Source organism: Cervus canadensis, chromosome 29, assembly GCF_019320065.1.
Source record: "Cervus canadensis isolate Bull #8, Minnesota chromosome 29, ASM1932006v1, whole genome shotgun sequence".
NCBI lineage: Eukaryota > Metazoa > Chordata > Mammalia > Artiodactyla > Cervidae > Cervus > Cervus canadensis.
This window is the reverse complement of record NC_057414.1, coordinates 17,339,403-17,366,119: the sequence shown is the minus strand read 5'-3', so window position 1 is coordinate 17,366,119 and position 26,717 is coordinate 17,339,403. Positions and strand designations below refer to the sequence as shown.

At 38.6% G+C, this 26,717-nt stretch overlaps 1 protein-coding gene across 1 annotated transcript in view; it reads right to left on the bottom strand.

Annotated features, from left to right (window-relative positions):
- LOC122431006 (glycerophosphodiester phosphodiesterase domain-containing protein 4-like) overlaps positions 1-26,717 on the bottom strand; it is a 108,836-nt gene that overhangs the window by 71,002 nt on the left and 11,117 nt on the right. The window contains exons 2-5 of the mRNA XM_043452027.1: positions 19,740-19,939; positions 15,803-15,906; positions 10,460-10,553; positions 7,448-7,507 (exon numbers count right to left, since the gene is read on the bottom strand). Of these exons, the coding sequence (XP_043307962.1) occupies positions 7,448-7,507; positions 10,460-10,553; positions 15,803-15,906; positions 19,740-19,925 (444 nt within the window). The 5' untranslated portion in view covers positions 19,926-19,939. The remainder of the gene's footprint in view (positions 1-7,447; positions 7,508-10,459; positions 10,554-15,802; positions 15,907-19,739; positions 19,940-26,717) is intronic.

Genomic DNA, 26,717 nt, shown 5'->3' with positions numbered 1-26,717 from the left:
CTTCTGCTTCATTGACTATGCTAAAGCTTTTGACTGTGTGGATCACAACTGTGGAAAATTTTTAAAGAGATGGGAATACCAGAACACCTTACCTGTCTCCTGAGAAACCTATATGCAACAGAAACCTGCAAACAGCAACAGTTAGAACCTTACATGGAACAACAGACTGGTTCCAAACTGGGAAAGGAGTTATGTCAATGCTGTATACTGCAACCCTGCTTACTTAACTTATATGCAGAGTACATCATGCAAAATGCCAGGCTTGATGAAGCTCAAGCTGGAGTTAAGGTTGCAGGGAGAAATATCAACAACCTCAGATATGCAGATGACACCACTCTAATAGAAGAAACCCAAGATAAACTATAGAGCCTCTCGTGGAGAAAAGGGAACCCTCTTACACTGTTGGTGGGAATGCAAACTAGTACAGCCACTATGGAAAACAGTGTGGAGATTCCTTAAAAAACTGGAAATAGAACTGCCATATGACCCAGCAATACCACTTCTGGGCATACACACTGAGGAAACCAGATCTGAAAGAGACACATGCACCCCAATGTTCATCGCAGCACTGTTTATAATAGCCAGGACATGGAAGCAACCTGATGCCCATCAGCAGATGAATGGATAAGGAAGCTGTGGTACATATACACCATGGAATATTACTCAGCCATTCAAAAGAATTCATTTGAATCAGTTCTAATGAGATGGATGAAACTGGAGCCCATTATACAGAGTGAAGTAAGCCAGAAAAATAAAGAACATTACAACATACTAACACATATATATGGGATTTAGAAAGATGGTAATGATAACCCTATATGCAAAACAGAAAAAGAGACACAGAAATACAGAACAGACTTTTGAACTCTGTGGGAGAATGTGAGGGTGGGATATTTCAAAAGAACAGCATGTATACTATCTATGGTGAAACAGATCACCAGCCCAGGTGGGATGCATGAGACAAGTGCTCGGGCCTGGTGCACTGGGAAGACCCAGAGGAATCGGGTGGAGAGGGAGATGGGAGGGGGGATCGGGATGGGGAATAAGTGTAAATCTATGGCTGATTCATATCAATGTATGACAAAACCCACTGAAATGTTGTGAAGTAATTAGCCTCCAACTAATAAAAAAATTAAAAAAAAAAAAAACATAACCAATAAGGACCTATTGTATAACAAAAGGAACTCTGCTCAATATTCTGTAGTAATCTAAATAAGAAAGCAATTTGGAAAATAATAAATACATGTTATGTGCAAAAAAAAAAAAAAACTATAGAGCCTCTCGACGACAGTAAAAGAGGAGATTGAAAAAGTAGACTTAAAACTCAGCATTCAAAAAACTAACCTCTTGGCATCTGGTCCCATCACTTCATGTCAAATAGATGGAGAAAAAAGGAAACAGTGACAGACTTTATTTTCTTGGGCTCCAAAATTACTGCAGATGACTGGAGCCACAAAATTAAGACACTTGCTCCTTGGAAGGAAAGCTATGACAAACCTAGACAGTGTATTAAAAAGCAGAGGCATCACTTTGTTGACAAAGGTCCGTCTAGCTAAAGCTACAGTTTTTCCAGTAGTCATATATGGATGTGAGAGTTGGACCATAAACAAGGCTGAGCACCAAATATTGATGCTTTTCAACTGTGGTGCTGGAAAGGACTCCTGAGAGTCCCTTGAACAGCAAGGAAAACAAACCAGTCAATCCTCAAGGAAATCAACCCTGAATATTTTTGGAAGGACTGATGCTGAAGCTGAAGCTCCGATACTTTGGTCACCTGATGCAAAGAGTCAACTCACTGGAAAAGATTCTGATGCTGGGAAAGATTGAGGACAGAAGAATTTGGCCATAGAGGATGAGATTGTTGGATGGCATAATCGACTCAATCAAGGTGAGTTTGAGCAAACTCTGGGAGATAGTAAAAGACAGGGAAGCCTGGTATGTGGCAGTCCATGGGGTTGCAACTGAACAAAAACAAAGGAAGAAATATTTCAATTTTAACCAACTCTTCCTGAGAATAAAGAGGGAATTCTCTCTAAATTGTTTTTTGAAGCCAACAAAAACATTGATACTCAAACTGAACAAGACAATTACAGGAAACAAAACCTACAGTCCAATCTCTCCTATACATAGACACAAATAAATGTGAAAATTTGAAGAAAAAAAAAACTGTTAGCAGACCAAATGCCTCATAACACAAATATTTAATAGACAAATCAGACTCAACATGAATTTCATGTGATTCTGTGATCTTACTCAACACTAAGCTTTACTAATGATTTAAGGCAACTGACAATTATAAGGTACAAACAGTTTCCTTTAGATAAATCTGACTGTCAAATGTCAAAAAAGGTCCTTCCTTTCCTGTATTAGGATACATGCTCTGGTCTGGGACTTAAAGCATGAGGTGTGTTTTGAGCAAAGTATGAGAAAACATTTTTCTACAGAAGAAGTCTTTTGCATTATGGTGCATCATTTTCTTATATATTCCATTAACTATACAACTCCAGCCAGCCATGTCTCTCACCCTATAAATCTATAACTTCCAGGTTTATTTATTACAAGCAACCTAGATATACAGGTTAGAAGCTGCTAGAAATTTTCATAGATAAGGACTTGCCATTAGCTTTTGGCTAATTAAAATGTTTAGTACATTAATACATGTTTTGATGTGAAGGTTGGGTTATTAGCTATTTAAGAAGTTTTGATTGAGGTCATTCATTGCTCTCTGAGCATGCCTAGGTGGAAGACAATGCACTATATAGGCCTGGTGCTCTTTCCATCTAGGTTTGTTCTTTGCACATTGAAACTCCAAGCCCTAAAGAAATTCACTTGCCAGGGAGATTTGAAAGGCAAGGGTTTAAAGGCCCAACCAAGTTAGTCATCTTCTAAGGGTATTCCAACTCTTCTAATACCCAGCTCCACCACTTCTCATTAGCTATGGATTCATAACTGGAATTAGACCACGGAATACCTTGAGAGATGAAGGCTTCATTAAATATATTGACCAAAAAAAACCCTGTGTGTGGGAATAAATTCTAAAGGTGCTCACTATACAAGGAGAAAGGAACATAATATTAAATCAGGCTGAATTTATTGATATGGGCTTCCTTTGTGGCTCAGCTGGTAAAGAATCTGCCTGCAATGCAGGAGACCTGGGTTCGATCCCTAGGTTGGGAAGATCCCTGGAGAAGGGAACGGCTACCCACTCCAGTATTCTGGCCTAGAAAATTTCATGGGCTATACATATACAGTCCATGGGGTCGCAAAGAGTTGGACACGACTGAACGACTTTTACTCACTGTGCACTAACCAGCAATTCTAAGCTCAACATATAAAGTATATATATATATATATATATACTATATATATATAGTTATATATAAGTTCAGTATATAAGTATCCAGGTATTATTCATCTCTAATTGTTTATTTGAAAACTTCACTCAATAGAAACCCATGCTTAATAAACTGGGATGCCAGCAATTTATTTGTATTGTATGAAAGAAAGAAGACTTCATGCAGCACAGTGGATGAGAATCTGCCTAACAATGCAGGGGACATGGGTTTGATCCCTCATCCAGAAAGATTCCACATGCCACAGAGCAACTAAGTTCATGTGCCACAACTAATGAGTCAGTGCTCTAGAGCTGGTAAGCCACAACTACTAACCAATGCTCTATAGCCCATAAGCCACAAGTTCTGAGTCCATGTGGTGCAACTACTTAAGCCTATGCGCCTAGGGTCTGTGCTCCACAAAAACAGAAGCCACCCACAATGAGAAGTCTGTGTACAACAACGAAAAATAGCCCCTGCTTGCCACAACTAGATAAAGCCAGTGTACAGCAAAGACGACTCAGTGGAGCCAAAAATAACAAATAAAGAAAGTTAAATTTATTTCTGTCTTTGTGCCAGTACCATACTGTCTTGATGACTATGGCTTTGTAGTACAGCTGGTCAGGCAGGTTGATTCCTCAAGTTCCATTCTTCTTTCTCAAGATTGCTTTGGCTATTCGAGGTTTTTTTGTATTTCCATACAAATTGTGAAATTATTTGTTCTAGTTCTCTGTAAAATACCGTTGGTAGCTTGATGGGGATTGCATTGAATCTATATATTGCTTTGGGTAGTATACTCATTTTCACTATATTGGTTCTTCCAATCCATGAACACGGTATATTTCTTCATCTATTTGTGTCCTCTTTGATTTCTTTCACCAATGTTTTATAGTTTTATATATATAGGTCTTTTGTTTCTTAAGGTAGATATATTCCTAAGTATTTCATTCTTTCCATTGCAATGGTGAATGGAATTGTTTCCTTAATTTCTCTGTTCTCATTGTTAGTGTACAGGAATGCAAGGGATTTCTGTGTGTTAATTCTATATCCTGCAACTTTACTATATTCACTGATTAGCTCTAGTAATTTTCTGGGGGAGTCTTTAGGGTTTTCTATGTGGAGAATCATGTGATCTGCAAACAGTGGGAGTTTTACTTCTTCTTTTCCAGTCTGGGTTCCTTTTATTTCTTTTTCTGCTCTGATTGCTGTGGCCAAAACTTCCAAAACTATGTTGAATAGTAGTGGTGAGAGTGGGAACCCTTGTCTTGTTCCTGACTTTAGGGGAAATGCTTTCAATTTTTCACCATTGAGGATAATGCTTGCTCTGAGTTTGTCATATATAGCTTTTATTATGTTGAGGTATGTTCCTTCTATTTCTGCTTTCTGAAGGGTTTTTATCATAAATGGATGTTGGATTTTGTCAAAGGCTTTCTCTGCATCTATTGAGATAATCATATGGTTTTTATCTTTCAATTTGTTAATGTAAATTTAAAAAAAAATTTAAACATTGTTCCCTTTTAAAATAGTATGGAAGAAAAAATCCAATAATTTATTGACAAAAGGTTATCACTGCTGATGTTATTCAGTCACTAAGTCATGTCCAAAACTTTGCAAACCCATGGAATACAGCACACCAGACTTCTCTATCCTCCTCTATCTTGAGCAGTTTTTTCAAATTCATGTCCATTCGGTCGGTGATACCATCCAATCATCTCATCCTCTGTGGCCACCCTGTCTGCTTTCAACAGTTCCCAGTATAAGGGTCATTTCCAAAGAATCAGCTCTTCACATCAGGTAGCCAAAGTATGGAGCTTCAGGTTAACCATCAGTCCTTCCAAAGAATATTCAGGGTTGATTTCCTTGAGATTGACTGGTTTGATCTCCATGCTGTCCAAGAGACTCCCAAGAGTCTTCTCCAACACCACAATTCAAAGGCATCAATTCTTCAGAGCTCAGCCTTGTTTATGGTCCAACTCTCACATCCATATATGACTACTGGAAAAAACATAGTTTTGACTATATGGACCTTAGTTGGCAAAGTGATGCCTCTGCTTTTTAACATGCTGTCTAGGTTTGTCACAGCTTTCCTTCCAAGAAGCAAGCATCTTTTAATTCTGTGGCTGCAGTCACCATCCACAGTGATTTTGGAGCCCAAGAAAATAAAATCTGCCTGTTTCCACTGTTTCCCCATCTATTTCCCATGAAGTGGTGGGACCAGAAGCCATGTTCTTCATTTTTTGAATGTTGAATTTTAAGCCTGTTTTTCACTCTCCTCTTCTGCCTTCATCAAGAGGCTCTTTAGTTCCTCTTCACTTTTCATCATTGAAGTGGTATCATCTGCATATCTGAGGTTGTTGATATTTCTCCCGGCAATCTTGATTTCAGCTTAATTCATCCAGCCCAGCATTCTGCATGATGTACTCTGCATATAAGTTAAATAAGCAAGGTGACAATATACAGTCTCGATGTATTCCTTTCCCAATTTTGAACCAGTCTGTTGTTCCATCTCTGGTTATATATAACTGTTGCTTCTTGACCTGCATTCGGGTTTCTCAGGGGGCAGATAAGGTGGTCCAGTATTTCCATTTCTTCCACTTCATTGACTATGCCACAGTCTTTGACTGTGTGGATTACAACAAACAGAATAATTCTTAAAAAGAAAATGTTGTTGGAATGCTACCACCTATGGTCAGCTAACCCACTCCATATTGTGCCCTACAGGAGGTCTCAGAGGACACTGAGAAACACATTGGTGAGGAGAGTGTCAACATCCTTGAAAAGCACTGCAGTGGCCATGCTTTATGCCTGGATAAAGGTGAGGAGCGCTGCCACAGAAACTGGCTTCCTGAGTTCAAAGACAGTGATGAGATTCTGCTGTGGCAGAGGCCAAGTAGCAGCGCTCACTGTCAGAGGCAAGGTAAGCATGGTTTCTGTAATAGACACAAGCCTGGAATGGTAATCATAATGGTTTAACCCACAGGGACTCTTGGTAGTGACAAATTGCTCATGGTATCCGAACTCCAAAACCTATGGGAATCTCAGTAACACCTATATGTTCATGCTTCTATTTCCTCTTTCCCTGCATGATCTTATTACTTCAATTTCCATTCTTTCTAACTCCTAAATGTATACTTTCAATTCATATTTCCCTTTTGAATAAGAGGAAATTTAAGGGGACCACTCAGGGCATTTGACATGTTTCTGCATCTGAGGAAATACAAGGAAAACCATGCCTGAAAAAGTCTATAAATACCAAGAGGCTGTGCTGGAGATGCTCAAGCCCATGGCAAAACAAGACAAGGGAGGCAATGATGGAAATGAGCTGCATGTCTTCAGATAATGGGTCAGTAATGCCTGTCTCCTCAGAACAAAAACAGATCCTTTGTACTTTCTTGTGTATTTTTTTTTCCTTGTGTATTTTCAAAGGGCTCCAAACTCAGGGAGAATAAAAAAGACACCAGCAGAGAAATTTTAGAGGGTACAGGAAGACAGGCATTGAATCCACCAAGAGTTGCAGTCAAGATCTCAACAGAAGGATCTCTGAAAACACACATGGAAAAATCCATGCAGTAAAGAGCCAAAAATTGCAATTTCTTGGTCCTAATGGAACCAAACCCTCGCTGTGGGACTGTGTTCTTTACCCTATCTCTCCTTCCCCTGAGCCTTACTCTAGAAAAAAGGTAAAAGGATAATCATGTTCTCTTCACCACTGTTGGTTTCCAGGCCTGGGTCATGTGAAATAGGGTAAGGAAAATGTTTCATAAAGTTGGAATTCATTACAATGAACTGAAATGTTTAATAACTGAAATGGAATGCCCTTGTTACTATGAAGGACTGGGAAATTAATGGAGCTTGCTCAAGATTTTATGGGGATGGGCAGAGGCCATAGTAAGTTTAACACAGAGTAGTGAGAAAAAATAACATTTGGGTTCAGCATGGTCAGTAAGCCAGTTCCACCTGTTAGAAACTGAATCATTTCAGTTGAAATAGTGTAAGCAGATTTCTTTTTTATAAAGGAGACAAAGAAAGGGGAGCTCTGTATTTAATGCTTCGTGCCAAAGAGGCACATTCAGTCCTTGTCTCAGGTCTCTTATTTGAAGATTCAGATGCCCTACCTTATGATACCAGTGCAGGTGTAGTCGCTGTTTTTCCCAACACAACAAAAGTCCAAGTACCTGAAACAAACAAACAAACAAAAAAACAGAGGATAATAATTTGAAATGAAATCACCACAATGCTACCCAAAACACTGTTGTCAACTCAACATTCCTTTCAGTCCAGCATTACATTCACTTCTCGCTATACCTGCCCTTTTCAGCATCAAGGGTTTGTCACACTATTCCTCTGCCTAAAAAACTCTCCCCTTCCATGCCACCAACCCTTCAAACAATGCTCCATGTCACCGCCTACTTGTAACTTTCACCAGCAACCCAGAGAGAGTTTATTATCTTCTCTGCAAATTTGTAACAATCACCACACTGATATTCTTCCAGAATTCCTACCAACTTCTTTTCCCTGTGCAGGAGCTTATTCCTAGTATTATGCAGAGCTAGTAAGAAGAGATCAGGAGTGAGGGGCCAGCTCTTTGATAGTCTCATTGAATTTCCTTAAATTTTGCTTCCTCTTCTCATCTAATCAAGTTTCTCCTATAAATGTGCCAACGATAAAATAATAATACTGAAATGTTAAAAAAGAAAAAAAAAAGCTCTTCTTTGAGGAACCAGTGCCATTGTTACAATTGTTAACCACTGTTGTTAATGTTGGTATTAGTCAATAAATCTTAATTAGATTTGAATCCAAGTCTACGCAATCATCAAGTCAGTGTGGAGATGGAGACTGAAAACTGGAGTCTTTAGATGCTAAGAATATTAAAGAGAGTTTGAGTGCATAAGGAACTCACCTTTTTATCAAAATAATTTTATGGATATGATTTTATTTGTACTTTACCAATGTACAATACAGGTGAGCTGGTTAGTCTATGGAGTATGGTTCTTGCCTCTGGCATGAGAGGTCCTGAGTTCAGGTCCCAGACAAGACCTTGGGCTTCCCTAGTGGCTCAAGACAGTAAAGAACCTGCCTGCAATGTGGGAGACCTGGGTTCAATCCCTGGGTTGGGAAGAGGCCCTGGAGGAGGGCGACGCAATACACTCCAGTATTCCTGCCTGGAGAATCCCAATGGACAGAGGTGCCTGGAGGGCTATAGTCGATAGGGTTGCAAAGAGTTGGACATGACTAAACAACTAACACTTCCACTTTTAGGCCCTATAAAATACCACTTCATTAAATATCATTATCACTCTCAATTGAAAGAAAAGAAACAGAATTAGAAGAGTTATGTGACTTTGTTAAGGTTACAAATAACTGAAAGATAAAGAAATAGAAACCTGGTCTTCTCTGTTGCTGCCACTATATCCAAAAAGAGGTGGGATAGAGTAGAAGCTTGTTAAAATACATGACTTACTAGACACTGCAAGTCCATCTTAGAAGTTACCTATACCATTTTATGTTTATTGTGTATGAAGTACAGTTTGATGGACACATTCTTGCCCCAAGAACATCATTCATCTGCATCTTCCTCATTAAAAACTAATCTCTGAAAAAAAAAAAAAAAACTAATCTCTGTCTACATACACTCTCCATGCAAAGACTTCCAGAATGATTATCCTAACTAGAAATCTGATTTATGCTAAATGTCTTGGCCTATTTTTCAGGCCTTGCAAAATCTTTGAAAATCCTATCGCTTTATCCATATTCCACATTATTCTTCATTATACCTTATATGTTAACAGTACTGATTCTTCTGGAGAAGGAAATGGCAACCTACTCCAGTATTCTTGCCTAGAGAATCCTATGGACAAAGGAGCCTGGCAGGCTACAGTCCATGGGGTTGCAAGAGTGGGACACAACTTAGAGACTAAACCACCACCATCACTGATTCTTCCTTCTTATCTAGTCAAACTCTATGTATGTCTGTCTTACTGACTTTGTCATGATATCCCCATGTTCTGGAACTTTTTTCCTCCATCCCCATAAACACATCTAAATGTAACATCCCTTCAAGATCCCCCTCCTGTGCCACCTCTTCCAAGAAGCCTCACTTAATCTTCCTGGCTGGAAGTTAACTCTTCCTTCTCAGTACCCAGGTAGAACTTTATTTAGGACCCTCTAATGACAATTATAATGCTCTGTGTTCCTTACTTTTGTCTATTTCCTAATGCCCTACTAGATTCTACACTCATTGAATTAAGGACAACTGTAACTTTATTTCTCATACTTATCTCTGAAGTGCCCTGGATGAAAACAGAAACCAAACATCTTTGATCTCTGTAACCTAAGTACTTATCACTCATATATTTTGCTGAAAGAAAAATTAATGCAAATGTCAACTGATGTGAGGGTTGGGTTCTTTAGTATCAGGGAAGAAATCAATGGAGACAAAAAATTATGAAACGAGACAAAGAAATACATGTCCTATGTGTAAGTGGGCACTGAAAACTCTAGTTACCTAAAAGTTAGTCTCCCATAAGCTTTCCAGTTCTGAAGACTCCTCTGCTGCCTGGCCTACATTTCTCAAACTACATGACACTACTCTGTCTGGTGTGAATTTTCCACACTACACAACACTACTATGTCAGGAAACAGGCAGGGTCTCTATTACTTAAACACATTTGCTAAAATGTAATTTGCACCTGGATTAGGGGATTAGCATTTGCACAGCAGAACAGGTTTAACTCACTAGATAATCTGTAAGGCCCAGAAAGACTGATCCTCAAGAGATGGGCTATGAAATGAGTAGTTTAATGAGTAAGTGTATTGCCATGTGAAGATGCAGGTGTCTAAAATGACAACACTGAAAGAATCAGAAAATAAGCCATGAAACATAGGAAGAGAAAAAGGATGTTCTGCCACCCTTTCAAAGGATCAAAGTGAAAAGACACACCCTCTAACAGCACAAGCCTTTTTACCCCTCTATCCCTCCTGCCTAATATTTAAGTGGCTGATGAAAACCCAGACTCTGCTAAGAGTGATCTGAGGGCTCCCAGCACCAACTGGGAACCATACCACAGACAGAGCACCTCATAAGGCTACTCAGGAAGGGAGTGGGAGAAATGGGAAATATTACTCACCAGTAGCAATGTTGTGTAGGTAGCCAGGATCCCAAGGAAACTCAGCAAGACAAGGGACCAAAAGAACCAGACTCCTGTACCTAGGAATATAACCCTGCAAAAATGTGTTTCAATTTCTAAAATAAAGAAGTTAGTAGTATCTCTGTCAAGTATAGGTGATAAGACTGGACTAGATGAGGCATAATAAAACAGGGGAATAAGAAGAGGAGCAATTTGGGAACAGTTATCCTTTGCAGGTATTTAGCTGAGAAGTTTTAATTTTGCTCTACAGACAATCAGGTACATTAATAGGATTCTATACAACTTGTATGCTTTTTAAAGTGATTTAGAATAAAGACTCAAAAAAATATATACTCTTTAAAAAACAATAAAATGCAGAAATTATGGAATGTCAAAAGAGAAGAAGTCATCCATAAGTTCACTGCCTTCATATAGCTAATACATGCCAATTTGGCAGATTCCTTGTCCTTATGAATATGTTCTCTTACATAATAGCAAGCCACTATATTAACATCTATATCCTGTGTGAGCGATTTGTAGTCCTCCTTGTTCCTAAAGTAGTTTAAAAGTTAAAACTGCTAATAAACTGATTTAAGTTAAACAATGTTATAATTATTCTAAATATTATATGTCATAGAATTTAGACTCTTCATTTCAAGATAACAGAAATTATTTCCTCTCCTTATGAGACCTAGACAAATTATGTTTAAATGATACAAAATATAGATTATTGAACATATTACTACATTAAACATAAGAAAAAATTCTCTTTAGTCAGGGGTGAGAAGACATACCAAGAGAAAAAGTTAGACAAGTAGTCAACCTAGCAAGGCTGATCCCAGATCAAGACACTGGGAAGAGTATCCTGTAAAACATGATCTCACAGCCAGGAATCAGAAAATGTGTAAGTGATGTTAACAAATTAACCTAATAATGCCAACTAATACAATAACTTGCACAAAAATATAATTAAGATAACAATCAGAAAAGAACAATAAAAAATATATTCAAGATCTTCAGAGAGATAAAGGACTCATATCCACATAACAAAAACAGAATGTTTATATGCAAGCAGAATAATGATCAAAAATGAGATACAGGGGGAAAAAACACATAGGATAGACATAAAGCAGCCTAAAGACAGCCAAAGAATTAATTATACAATTATCCAGAAGCAAAATTGACTTTATATTCCAAATGAGAAAGAAAAGTTTGGTTTTGCCTTCAATGGGACCTCTATCTTTTCTAATAATTTCTCTAGCCACATTATTTTCTCCCCTCATCAACATAATGGCCTTCTTTTCTATTTTCACTCACATGTAAATATTTAATATTAGGTCACTTCCAAATTCTCCCACCAAACAGGTGAAGGTCCCATCTACTTGCTGAGTACTGCTGGCAAAGGAAAAATTGTGGGAGACCTGCAATGTGGAAGATCTGGGTTCGATCCCTGGGTTGAGAAGATCCCCTGGAGGAGGGCATGGCAACCCACTCCAATATTCTTGCCTGGAGGATCCCATGGACAGAGGAGCCTGGCGTGTTAGAGTCCATGGGGTCACAAAGAGTTGGACTGAGTGACAAAGCACAGAGACCTACTAAAAAGAGAACCAATTAAGAATTCTACAAAGGAAAATACAGCAACAAAAATTAAGAATGCAGTGAACAAACTTAATAGCAGGTAAAACACAGTCAAAATAATTTGTTTAGCAAAAAACCAAGTCAGGAGACAAATATCAAGAAGGAAACAGAGACACACAAAAAACATGAAAAGTACAGAAGAAAGGACAGGACACTTACGGGAAGAAGAGAAAAAGCCTAACACACATGAAATTAAAGTTTCAAAAGGAGAGGCAGCAGAAAATGGGATGAAGGCTTTGCTGGGGGCTCAGTGGTAAAGATACACCTGCCAACGCAGAGGACACAGGTTCAACCCTTTATCCGGGAAGATCCCACAGGCTAAGCCCGTGAGCCACACTACTGAGCCCACATGCTGCAACTACTAAAGCCCACACATCCTAGAGTCTATGTTCCACAATAAGAGAAGCCACCCCAATGAGAAGTCCGTGCACTGGAACTAGAGAGTAGCCCCTGCTCATCACAACTAGAAAAAAGCCCACATGCAGCAACAAAGACTCAACAAAGCCAAAAATAAATAAGCAGATACTTTAAAAATAGTTTTAAAAAAATGAAAGATAAAGCCTAAGAATTTTCAAAATGATTAAAAATATTGGATTGGTCTGGGATGATTCAGAGAAGTATTCACTGTTGGGATTAGATCTTATGCTATCACAGAAAATGCTAGAGAAGGTTGTTACATCTGCTCTGATAGTTGATCACTGGATGATGTTTACGCCTCGAATTTAAGTACTAGTATATAAGGTTAACTACTAGTCACATATCTTATGTTCAATGACAGAGAAATGAGATAAGCAAAAATTCATATATATATATATATATATATCTTTACATATTATATTACAAACATACATTTTATTCATATATATATATATATATCATTTAAATACACATATATGTGTGTATATATACACACATATATCTGTATGTTGTTGTTCAGTCTCTAAGTCATGTCCAACTCTTTGTGACCCCACGGACTGCAACACGCCAGGCCTCTCTACCCTTCACTATCTCCTGGAGTTTGCCCAAGTTCATGTCCATTGAGTTGGTGATGTCATCCAACCATCTTATCCTCTTGTTGCCCTCTTCTTCTGCCTTCAATCTTTCCCTGCATCAGGGTCTGGGAAATATATATATATTATACATAATATATATCTTTGTCCTCTGGTGTCACTAGTGATGATGTTGTGTTAGACTATAAGAGGAACATTTTCAGTTAAGGTTACTATTCAGCTGCCTTTAAAGTAGGGAGATTATTCTAGATTATCAGATTGAATCCAGTGTAGTCACATGAGCTCTTAAAATAAGAAGGCAGAAAAGGAAGTCAGAGACATGAGAAAGCAGAAATCAGAGAAATTTGAAGCTAAGGAGTTGAAATACCACTGTTAGATTTGAAGATAGAAAAGGTCACAAGCTAGAAGCTGAGAACAACTCCCATCTGACAATCACTAATGAATGAGCACTTCATTTCACCAACCAGAAGAAACTGGATTCTGCCAACAACTTAAATAAACCTGGAAGTGAGTCTCACTCAGAGCCCCAGTTAAAAGCACAGGCCAGCTAAGCACCTTGAGTACCCAGGTCATACTTCACTTCTGACCAACAAAACTGTGAGATAAGAAATGGTATTCTTTGGTGTCACTCAATTTGTGGTAATTTGCCATGGCAGCCATGGAACTACCTATGAAACCTACTGTGGCTTTAGGATCAGGGGGAGCTCACTCTTATATTTACACCTTCTATTTGATGATGGAGTATTGCTGTGGGGATTCTGAATGATTTTGAGTATGTTTATTGGAGTATGCATTCCAGAACTAGAAAAATAACCACAGGGTGGTCTAGGGCCCCACTATGCCCAGTGAAGATATGAGTCTGAACCAGAATTCTATCGACTACCTAATACTCAAAAGTTCCTACTCTTACTAAGGAATCATAGCAGCGTTTTATATCTCCAGTTATACATTTCAGAAAGTTCACAGTCAGTGTCCAGGAATCCCATAAAAGTATTTCTTCTTCCCCAATGACAAGAAATCTGGTAAATTATTAAAAGTTCTTCTAGGATAAAACTAGGAGTAAGATTGATAGCATACAGTACTGGCTGCGCAACAATGTCTTTCACCTTCTGTCAATGCCTTTGCTCCATTCAAGGGCCAATTTACTCAGTAAATAAGTGAGATAAAGAACAGGAAAACAATGACAAAATCAACAAAACTAAAATTTAGTTTTTCAAAAAGATAAGCAAAATGAAAAACCTTAACAAGACTAACCAAAAGAAATGCCCAAAACAACAACAGCAACAAAACAGCCCTAAACAGACCCAAGAATCAAGATTGCTGGGGAAAATATCAACAACCTCAGATATGCAGATGACACCACTTTAATGGCAAAAAGCAAAGAGGAACTAAAGAGTCTCTTGATGAAGGCAAAAGAGGAGAGTGAAAAAGCTGGTTTAAAACTCAACATTCAAAAAATGAAGATCATGGCATCTGGTCTTATCACTTCTTGGCAAATAGATGGGGAAAATGTGGAAATTCGTGTCAGATTTCATTTCCCGGGTTCCAAAATCAATGTGGATGGTGACTGCAGCCATGAAATTAAAAGATGCTAGCTTCTTAGAAGAATTGCTATGACAAACCTAGATAGTATATTAAAAAGCAGAGATACCACTTCGCCAACAAAGGTCCATATAGTTAAAGCTAGGGTTTTTCCAGTAGTCATGTATAGATATGAGAGTTGGACAATAAAGAAGGCTGAGCACTGAAGAACTGATTCTTTTGAACTGTGGTGTTGGAGAAGAATCTTGAGAGTCCCCTGGACAACAAGGAGTTCAAACCTGAATATTCATTGGAAGGATTTATACTGAAGCTCCCAATACATTGGTGACCTGATGCAAAGAGCCAACTCACTGGAAAAGACTCTGATGCTGGGAAAGGTTGAGAGTAGGAGGAGAATTGGGTGACAGGGGATGAGATGGTTGGATGGTATCACTGACTCAATGGACATGAGTTTGAGCAAACTCTGAGATATAGTGAAGGACAGGGAATCCTGGCATGCTGCAGTCCATGGGGTCACAAAGAATCAGACATAACTTAGCGACTGAACAAAAACAATAAATTACATTTCTAAAAAGCCTCATACTTAAACAGACCCCTTTCCCCATCAAACACCAAACAATCAAGGCTAGAGAAGCTGGAAAAACTGAGAGTTGTCTTCGAGTAAGAGTTTGGCCAGAAGGGTACTCAGATCACACATCATACCTGTCTTTAGAGTTTCAGGAAGCCCTGTAAGGACAGAGAAAGAGTAAGAGGCTGGAGGTGAGACAGATATCAGGGTTCATGGACAGAGATCATGAAGACCAACTAGTGTAGACCTCAGTAACCCAGATCAAGAAGTTGAGGAACAAGGTATCAGGGAGTCATCCGAATAGAAGGACTGGGGACACCGGAAGCACACAGAAAGCTTCCCCCTGAGCCAGATTTGGTCTAAGAGTGACAGTGAGAACAGGTGGAAGGGAAGTATAGTAGCTGAGGGTGCTGAGCATGCTTACGCTTCCCCAGAGTCAGGCCTCCCATCCACCAGATGCAGAAAATCCAACTTTGTCCACCCTCCCTCTTATATAAGCAGATTTTTTCAGCCTGAAGTAAGATCCATGTGGTAATTATACCAAAGAGCCCTTACACAAATGAAAATACAAAAAGTGAAACTCACCAGTCAAAGCCATTGTATTCATTTGAAGATTCTATCCATGTGAAAAGTAAAAACACAGACAAGCAAAATGACGTAATCAGCCATGGGTAAAATAATCGCTCTCTCTGGGAAGAGACAGGAGGAAATCTCATTTAACTCCATTTATTTATGGTACTTCTGCAACATCTGTTTATACTCCCCAAAGGTCTACATAGTTACAGTGCAGCATTACCCTCCCCTGACTGGAGAGACCACTGTATTCTTTTAACCCTATGGAATTTTGCAAAACTTTATTTATAACATTATCCTGAACTAGAGTTGTGTGTTTATATGTTTATATCTGATGTCACAGTTTCTGCTTTGATGAAAAGGAACTTTCATTACACTTCTATGTATTTCCAATTATGGTCTCTCAACAATCATCTGTTGAATTCATCTACCTCTCCATGTACCAAATGTATGTTCATTCACTGAGTAACTCATTCATTAATTATTCATCAGTTCCCTAATGAATAGTCCCTTATCTACCCACATTTGGGGGAGAAGAGCATTAGATTAGGGAATAAATCTTTTTTTTTTCTCCAGTAGCTATTTTGTACCAGTAGCTATAATGCTAGGGACTTTACAAATTACTTACATTTACTTTAATTCTCATATACGAGTTATACAAGTTAGGTATTGTTAATCTCATTTGGTAGAAGAAAGAATTAAAACTCAGAGAGGTTAGGTTAAATGGCTCAAGATAACACAACTAAGCAGGGAAACAGCCTGGATCTGTGAGCTCAAAACCAAGATGGAAATGATCTTTCTGGAAACGTGTACAAACTGAACCTTGAAGACAACCCTTGCACTGAAAATTGTAACACAAACTAGCCGAACAATACACTATCAAACTCTTCCCAGGACTATGACTGTATCACAAAAATGAGAAATTTTGCCTCGCTGGGACACTGCATCCAAGCTATTAAAAATGTATAGAATAATCCCTGCCCTGTACAAATTATATGGTTATTGTGAGCACTAAGAATAAGGAAACAAAATGGTAAACAGAGTACTCCAAAATGGTGAGAGATATGATAGGTAACAAGGCACTAAACCACCACTTCTAGAGTAGGAATATGAAGAGAACAGGTTTTGACTCGGATTTATACTCACTCTCTACACAAATCATGTGTGGACTTTTAAAAATATGTATCACATAGTCACTCCCCTGCTTACAACCCTCCCAGAGCAGCCCACTGTATAAGAATATCATCCCAACTGCCTGCCCTGACCCAAAGGTCCTACATGATCAAGTCTTGCCCATCCCTGACCTCATTCCATTCTACATACTAACTCCATTATTGAACTCCAGACATACTGGTCTTTATGCTTCTAGAACATGATCAGATCTGTTCCTTTGTTGTTTAGTTGCTTAGTCACATCCTACTCTTTGTGACTCCTTGGACTGCAGTACACCAGGCTTCCCTGTCCTTCACCATCTCCTGGAGTTTGCTCAAACTCAGGTCCATCAAGTTGATGATGCCATCCAACCATCTCATCCTCTATTGTTCCCTTCTCCTGCCCTCAATCTTTCCCACCACCAGGGTCTTTTGCATTGACTTGGGTCTTTGCATCAGGTGACCAAGTATTGGAGCATCAGCATCAGTCCTTCTAATGAATATTCAGAGTTGATTTCCTTTAGGATTGACTGGTTTGATCTCCTTTCAGTCCAAGGGACTCTCAAGAGTCTTCTCCAACACCACAGTCCAAAAGCATCAATTCTTCGGTGCCCAGACATCTTTATGGTCCAACTCTCACATCCACACATGACTACTGGAAAAACGGTTTTAACTATACAGACCATTGTTGGCACAGAGATGTCTCTGCTTTTTTAACACACTATGTAGGTTTGCCATAGATTTCTTTCCAAGGAGCTGGTGCCTTTTAATTTCAAGGTTGCAGTCACTGTCTGCAGCAATTTTGGAGCCCAAGAAAAAAAGTCTGTCACTGTTTCCATTTTTCCCCCATCTATTTGCCATGAAGTGATGGGACCACATGCCATAATCTTCGTTTTTTGAATGTTGAGTTTTAAGCCAGCTTTTTTACTCTCCTCTTTCACTCTTATCAGGAGGCTCTTTAATTCCTAAGAGTTTCACACTTCCTGGTTCCCCTGCCTGGAGTATTTCTGTCCCCATGTGTATACAAGGCTGATTTGATTTTTTAATTTAAGAGATTGTTCACATGACATTGCTTCAAAGCAGTCTTCTCTAACCATGCTCCCATTTTCCGATGTATTATCTTCAAAGTTCTTATCACTATATGAAACCATCTTTCTTCATTACTGTTTATTATCTAACTCATCCCACTACAATACAAGCCACAGGAAGGCCAGAAGCCTTAGTGGTCTTACTCACTGTGGAGCACATTCAATGAACTTGTTCTTGTTGCATAAACAAATTTCCTTGCTTTGATTCTCACTGCTGCCACACTTGCTCAAAAATGTTCAAAGGCTCCCCACTGTTTACAGAACAAAGTTCAAACATTTTAACTTGACAAAGATGCCTCAAAATTTGATTAAAACATTCCTTTCTGACCTGATCACTTAACCATTTATCACCTTATCTGCTCATAAATTCAACACCAGAAATTCACTTTTCCCTAAACACCACTATACTTCTCTATCTCTGGACTTCTGACCACCTGAATTCCTCCACCCAGAATCCCCTACACCATGATTCCTCTAAGTGGAAGATGACTTCACAAGTCAGTGACTCCAAGAACAGCAAAATGATAGCTAACATTTATTAAGTGCTAATTGTGTGCTGAGCCCAATTTTAAGTTTCCACATAACGCTTCTCTTCTCACAACAAACCCAACTGGTGGTTACTGTTGCTACCATCTCTATTACTCTAATGAGGAACCAGTCACTGGAATGTTAGGCAACCGGCCCAAGGTCCCACAGTAGTTAAGCTCTAGTTTGAAGATAGTCAGTGATGAAGCCATAAATTTAATCCAGGCAGTCTTTCCCTAGAACACAAGGAATTTTCTCTTTTGCCACATGCTAGACTCCTTCCCCTGAGCAGAAATAGGGCTTTGAGAATTATCTAAGGACTTTGAGAATTATGTAGTTTAATTCCCTATCTGTAGAGGGGCTCAGAGATAGCACAAAACCAGCCCAAGGGCAGAGATGGAACAAGGACTAAAACATTGTCTCAGGCCCTGGTTCAGGGATTTTTCCCATTACACCACACTGCCCCTTCCAATGGCATCTTTCCCAGGAAGCCTCCCTTCTTTCACTCTATGTCCTTCTGTATAGCTCTCTTATGACTTACTACATCATCCTTAAGTAATAAATATCTGTTGAATCAATTTGCTCTTCTCTACTTTTGCCATTACTATGCTAATCCAGGACATCATCAGCTTTACCTTGAATATTGCTGTTGCTTTCTCTTTGAAGGCAAAGACATCTCCCTGCATTACCCTTGTACTTTTTATTGTATCTTCCATATGAAACCATTCCAAAGCACAGCGTGGGCAACATTAGAAGCTTAAAATCTTTAGAGATTCTCTTTTCCCCCGATCTTAATTTAGGGACTATTTCCTACGTGACAGAAGTCAAATTCTTAAAACCACACAACATCTGTCCCATTCTCTCTCTACACTCACTTCCCATCACTTCTCCATTCATATCCTCCACTCCACCTAAAAATACTAAGCCCTTTGACTCCTCCAATATCATTTCTTCTGCCATCCTCCATTCTTTCCCTATCTATCTATCTTTCCCTATCCATTCTTTCTGATAACTTTACACCTTCTAAATAAAGTTATTTTTGACCCATTAAACATGATGCATGACTGTATATGTAGACAGACACACACAGAGACATGCACACTATATAGCACTTCTCTCAAGGAGAGAATACACACTTTCCCATATCTAAGAAAGTGTGGTCCGTCTCCCTCCCAACTCATATACCAAAGAGCAGCAGCAGAGTGGACGTCTAGCTTTTTTCTTCTGTTGGGCTTCCCATTTGCAACTGTAGCAGCCATTAAGGAAAGTCATATAGCATTCATAGTTGAAGTAGTATTTAATCCAAGAATTAAAGTTTTTCCATCTTCCTGTCTCTTCATTTCCAGTCTCAGTCCTGTTAACATCATCCATGGTTCACCCTTTTGCTGAAATGGTAAATAAAGTAGTCAGAATCCAATAGCTTCTTCATGTTTCCTATCCCCACTATTCTACAGAAAAGTCCACCAATAATGGACAGATCTTTCAAAAGATCATAATCTAGAAAGATGAACTGGATTTGATGTAGAAGAGTAGAGCTTCATCCTATCTTTCCTACTAACTAGGTGAGTGTTTATTGCAGATATTGCACCATTCTAAGTTTAGCATTCTCACTGCTAAAATGGTACCATGTTCTATACCCTAGTTAACTAATAGATGCTGAAAAAATTCAAACTAGATAATATATATGGAATGTGTTATTAAAACAGTAATATGCTCTTGCTGCCAAGTCACTTCAGTCGTGTCCGACTCTGTGCGACCCCATACACGGCAGCCCACCAGGCTCCCCCGTCCCTGGGATTCTCCAGGCAAGGACACTGGAGTGGGTTGCCATTTCCTTCTCCAATGCATGAAAGTGAAAAGTGAAAGTGAAGTCGCTCAGTTGTGTCTGACTCTTCGCGACCCCATGGACTGCAGCCCACCAGGCTCCTCCGCCCATGGGATTTTCCAGGCAAGAGTACTGAAGTGGGGTGCCACTGCCTTCTCCAATATGCTCTTGAAAGGAGTACATTAAGGCTGCATACTGTCACCCTGTTTATTTAGTTTATATGCAGAGTACATCATGAGAAATGCCAGGCTGGATGAAACACAAGCTGGAATCAAGATTGCCAGAAGAAATATCAACAACCTCAGATATGCAGATGATACCATTCTAATGGCAGAAAGTTAAGAGGAACTAAAGAGCCTCTTGATGAGGGTGAAAGAGGAGAGTGAAAATGCTGGCTTGAAACTCAACAGTCAGAAAACTAAAATCATGGCACCCAGTCCCATCACTTCATGGCAAATAGAAGGGGGAAAAGTGGAAATGGTGACAGATTTTATTTTCTTGGTTGGATGGCATCACTGACTCAATGGACATGAGTTGAGCCAACTCCAGGAGATAGTGAAGGACAGAGAAGACTCGCACGCTGCAGTCCATGGGGTCACAAAGAGTTGGACACAACATAGCAACTGAAAAACAACAATAATGACCTTGATATAACCTGAGATCTTAGAGACATGGTTGAAGTATATGAAAAAATACCATCCTTGACTAATGAGGTACTCAGACACACAAGTGTCTGCCCCTTGTTTTTCCTCCCACATGTGGCTTTTCTAGAGTTAGCTTCAATTAAGAATTATGGAATATTCAGAACAGCAATGGCTGAAATAAGTTTATTTTTGCTTTTGCCAACAAAAAAATTTCAAAGGTTTAAGGAAACAATTATGTGGTATGTTGCTTTATAATGTCATTAGAACCCAGATATCTTTCAGTTTGCTCTTCCACTACAACACATGGCTCCTCAGGGTACAAAATGGCTGCTCAAAGTGTATCTATCATTCCAAATTCCAACTAACAACAAGAAGAAAAGAACAAAGAAGGGTGCTTCCCCTTATTTTAAGGATGTTTCAAGAAGTTGGAGATGACATTTCACTAACAAGGGCTTTCTTACAGGCAAAACAACAATAACTAGATATTAAGGACATCTTGACATCAATACTGCATTTTCTCATCCTTCTGTGCTCAGATAAGGCTCTCAGACATATGAACTTTCAAAGAATGTATGGATTTGGGGGAAATTTTTAACGAAATGTGGCTTCCCTGGTGGCTCATATGGTAAAGTGTCTGCCTGCAATGTGGGAGATCCGGGTTTGATCCCTGGGTTGGGAAGACTGCCTGGAGAAGGAAAAGGCAACCCACTCCAATACTCTTGCCTGAATAATTCCATGGACAGAGGAGCCTGGTTAGGCTACAGTCCATGTGGTTGCAAAGAGTTGGACATGACTGAGCAACTTCATTTTCACTTTCTTTTAATGAAACAAAAATAGTCTTAGAGATCTTATACCAGGCAATTATCTCTGCCCATGGAAACTTTCTGTTGTGCTCCATTTTGTTTTTTTAGAAAGGCACTCCAGTGTTGTAGCAAAAAGCAAATAGTCTGAATGTCCACTTCAGGTTAAAATGAAGTAAGAGGGCCTAGGGTAATAACTTTCACATTAAGTGTTTTAAAAACCAGAGCAGCAAAACCTTGTAATACACCTATAGCACCACGTAGCATACTCAGATGGGTATTACCTGGGTGGTGGGAAAAAAATTAAGCCTACATTAAAGGCTTCTATGGTCTAACCAGACAAACTTAAAGGTAAGTTTCAAAATAATGAAAATATTATTTCCAGGTTACATAAGTTATGGAACAGATCAAGAATACTTTTTAATATTAAAAGCAGCCAACAAAGCAAAATTCACAATGCCTAGCACCCAATGAAAATTATCAGGATTTTTCCTGATAGAGGCCTCCACGCTGGCTCAGTGTAAAGAATCCACCTGCTATTGCAGGAGATATGGGTTTGATCCCTGAACCAGGAAGATGCCACATGCCACTGGCAACTAAGCCTGTGTGCCACTATTGAACCAGTGCTCTAGAGCCCAGGAGCCACAAGCGCTGAAGCCCACACAATCTACAGTCCATTCTTTTGCAGCGAGAGAGGCCACCACACACACACAACAAAAAAAAAAAAAAGAAAAGGAGAGAGAGAGAGAAACCACCACAATGAGAAACCTGCACACTGCAACTAGAGAGTAGCTTGCTAGAAAAAAGCCCAGGCAGCAACAAAGATCCAGTAGAGCCAAAAATAAATAATTTAAAAAAAAAAAAAGCAAAAATTCACAATCCCTAAATAAGAAAAAAATAATCAACAACAACAACTCAGAAACGTCTCAAATGACAGACTTAGTAGGCAAGGACATTAAAATGTCATTACAATTGTATCCCATGTTCAAGACAGCAGAAGAAGGTGTACATTTGAAGGAAATACATGATTTTTTTTTTGCAAACATCAACAAGTGTTATTTATTTCACTGATATTTATAATACTTATTCTTTGCAAAATAGTTCTTTAAAAAGATGTAGACTGAACTTCTAGAAATGAAAGATATAACATGTGAGACAAAAGATACACTGCTAAGATTAAGAGGAGACTGTAGAAAAAAAGATTAGAAACTTGAGAATTTGAAAAAAAGAAGAGAAACTGTGACTTGCAGAACAACTTTAAGCATTCTAATATAAATGTGACTGGAGTTGCTGAAAGAGAGGAGGGGACAAAGTAAGGGACAAAAAATATTTGAACAAATTACTATCTTCCAAAGTTGAAAAAATTATAAACCCACAGACCAAGAAGCACCAAAACCCCATAGAAAAGGCACATACAAAAAATAAAACACATCCTAATCAAGATGCTTAAAAACACTGATAAAAAGAAAATCTCAAAGAATGACTCTTGTACATTCTTTCAAAAAAAATGAGTTCTCTTTAAAAAAAAAAAATATGAAGCCAGAAAACAGTAGAGTAACATCTTTAAAGAACTGAAGAAATTATTTTATAAAATGTTAAAACAGAATTTAGCACTCTGCAAAAAGAGTTCTAAAAAAGATAGTGAAATAAAGATCTTTTCATCTATTCAAAAGTAGAAAGACAGAACTTCTATTAAAAGAAACAGAAAGTCTTAAAGACTTTCAACTAAAATCTTTAAGAAAGACTTCCAGTAGTTAAAGAAAGTCTTTCAGTAAGAATGAAAAAGAAACCAGATGGAAATGCACATTTAAAGAAAGGAATGGGGTGCCCTGGAAGTATTAAATATATAGGTAGTATACAAAAATGATTTTCTTATTTATAAAATCTACTTAGAAGATAACAATGTTTGAAGGAACAAGTATAAACAATGAATCCTGCAGCTTAAAACAACTGTAGAAGTAAAATGTATGACAGTAATACTTCAAAGGCCAGAAGTAAGGAGATGAAAGCGTACTGTTTGTTGTACAGTTCTCTACTACATGTGAAGTGGTATAATACTACTTGAAGGTAGACTTGGATAAGTTAAAGACATACACTATAAACTTCCAAAAGATCTGGCCACCTGATGCGAAGAACTGACTCATTGGAAAAGACCCTTATGCTGGGAAAGACTGAAGGCAAGAGGAGAAGGGATGACAGAAGATGAGATGGTTGGATGGCATACCAACTCAATGGACATGAGTTTGAGCAAGCTTCGGGAGTTGGTGGTGGACAGGGAAGCCTGGCGTGCTACAGTCCACGGGGTTGCAAAGAGTCAGACATGACTGAATTACTGAACTGAACTGACATAATATAATAATCCAACAAAGGAGATAAAATTAAGTCATAAATGAAGCAAATACCAAATTTAAACCTAAAAATAAGAAATGTCAGATTTAAACCTAAATGTTATCAGTAATGACATTTAATGTAATGAGTTAAAAGCTCCAAATAACAACTGTCTAACCGGATTAAAAGAACAATAATCATATACACTTTAGAAGAGCTTGGTTTGTTGAGATAGGTTAAAAAAAAAAAAACATAAAACTTGTGTATGTATTAGTGCTTCATCACCAGGATAATGTCATGTACCAATCAAAGACAAAAACCCCACTCATATACAATCCTAAGAATTTACTGCTAATACATTTGAGTTGACTGACTATTCATGTCAGGGAGTGTTTGACGGGAGGATGCCTACATGCTGCCTCTCATGAGTCCTTTGTCCTTCTTCAAGCGGAACAGCACGCTGCTCCCAGGGACTGAGGTCATTGTGTGAGGCAGGCTTGGGTCTCCTTTAGTAAACATTCTCTTTTTGACAAAATTGCTTAGTCTTGCTCCCCCTTCATGAGATATGGATTGTCTCCTGAACTTGTGGCTAGGATTACCCCTTGTTCCCTTGGTAACGGTTACTGTATGTTTGGTTTTCTGATCTCTATCATTCCCGAAAGAAGTTTCTTGTACTATGAGCCTATATATACTCATAGAAAAATCATTAAAGCACCTTTGCTCCAACAGAGCTTAGGTCCCCGGGTCTTTTTTTGTCTCTCTCTCTCTTTTACTTTCTTATTGTCGACTCCGTACCACCAGGATCCAGTCCATTAGAGGACCCCAACAAATGGCGCCAAGGAACAGGGACACTGGTATATGTGGCATATCGGGCGGAGTGACTCACGGACCTATTGAGGTGGGTAAGTACTAAGGCATGGGTCAAACGGCTGGAAAGCCTCATCATTTTTCTACTTTACTTCACCACTTGTTTAAAGTTCAGGGACTTCTGGTTTCACGCCAATGAATAGAGGCTTGCTTTCAAACAGTAGTTGAACATAATCCTTAGTTTCCTGATAAATGCAGTTTTGATTTAGAAATTTGGCTCCAGGTCAAAGAAAATGTTAAATGAGCAGCCAAACAAGGAAAAAATATTCCAATTGATCTCTAGCCCCTATGGGCTCTCATTAAAGCTGTAATTCTGCCATTTCAAGGTACATTCTAGCCCTTCCAATATTCAGCAACAGACAGAACACTTATTACATAAATATAAATTAAATGATAAAACTTTACAAAAGGCCCAATTAAAACAATACAAAATATCTCAAAATTTTCTTACTAGCCCTGCCCCGGCTGCTCCAAATGCTCCTCCTCTGCCAACAGTCGAAACTCCAAAAGTCTCTCCTTTGTTGGAACCTGATGAAAGTTATGCTAATTTTTTAGCTAGATTAGAAGCTGCTATTTCCTGTATTGTAATCGGAGAAGAAACCAAAAAACAGCTAGAGAAATTACTTGCTTATGAGAATGCAAATCAGAAATGTCAAAGAGCTATAGCTGCAATTTGTGAGACTAGGACTATTATTGATTATTTGAAGGCTTGTCACAATCTAGGATCAAAAACTCACAAGATGCAAATACTAGCTGAAACAATGGCTACTACCTTTTAAAAAGGGAAATGAAGGATGCTTTACATGTGGAGATAAAAACCATTTAAAAAGGGATTGCCCTAAGAAGGCTAATAAAAAACCTCCAAAAATTCGCCCTTGCTGCCAGAGGAATGTATTGGGCCAAAGACAGTAAATTTAAATTTGATATTGAAGGAAAACCTATTCCAGGAAATTCCAAACAGGGGACCTCCCAGGTCACCTACAATGAAAACCAGGCACAAGTTCTATCTTTTCCCTCAAACCCTCAACGTCCAGCAGTGCTGCCATTAATATACCAGCCCTAAATGATTTTTTCCTTTACCCTTAAGCAGTCCCTTCTAGAATACCTACCGGACTTTTTGGACCCCTGCCCCCACAAACCTTCAGTCTTTTACTTGGCTGATCTAATTTGGCTTCTAAAGGAATTGCTGTTCACCCTGGAATAATTGATTCAAATTATAAAGGAGAGATTCAAATTATGATGTCAGCTCAGGTTCCATGGCAATTCAAAAGGGGGGACACAAAATTGCTCAATTACTTCTTTTGCCTTACATTTCTATTAACTCCTTTAATAATGTACGGACAGGCAGATTTGGCAATACAGATCAAAAACAATCCTTATGGACATCATTGGTATTTAAATATGCTCGACCAAATATAAATATCAAAATTAATGGTAAAAGATTTTCTGGTCCCCTCGGCACTGGATCTAATATTATTATTATTTCCAAACACTTGTGGCCCAAATCCTGACCTATACAAAAGGTCTCTTGCCAAACTGCAGGAATTTCTCAAACCAAAGTACAAGAAATTTATCAAAATATTCAAATCTACCCATATGATAGACCAAAAGGCCAACCTACAACATTAAGACCTTATGTGATAGATGCACCCCTTAATCTAATAGGAAGGGACTTACTTATGCAATGGCCAACTCAGAT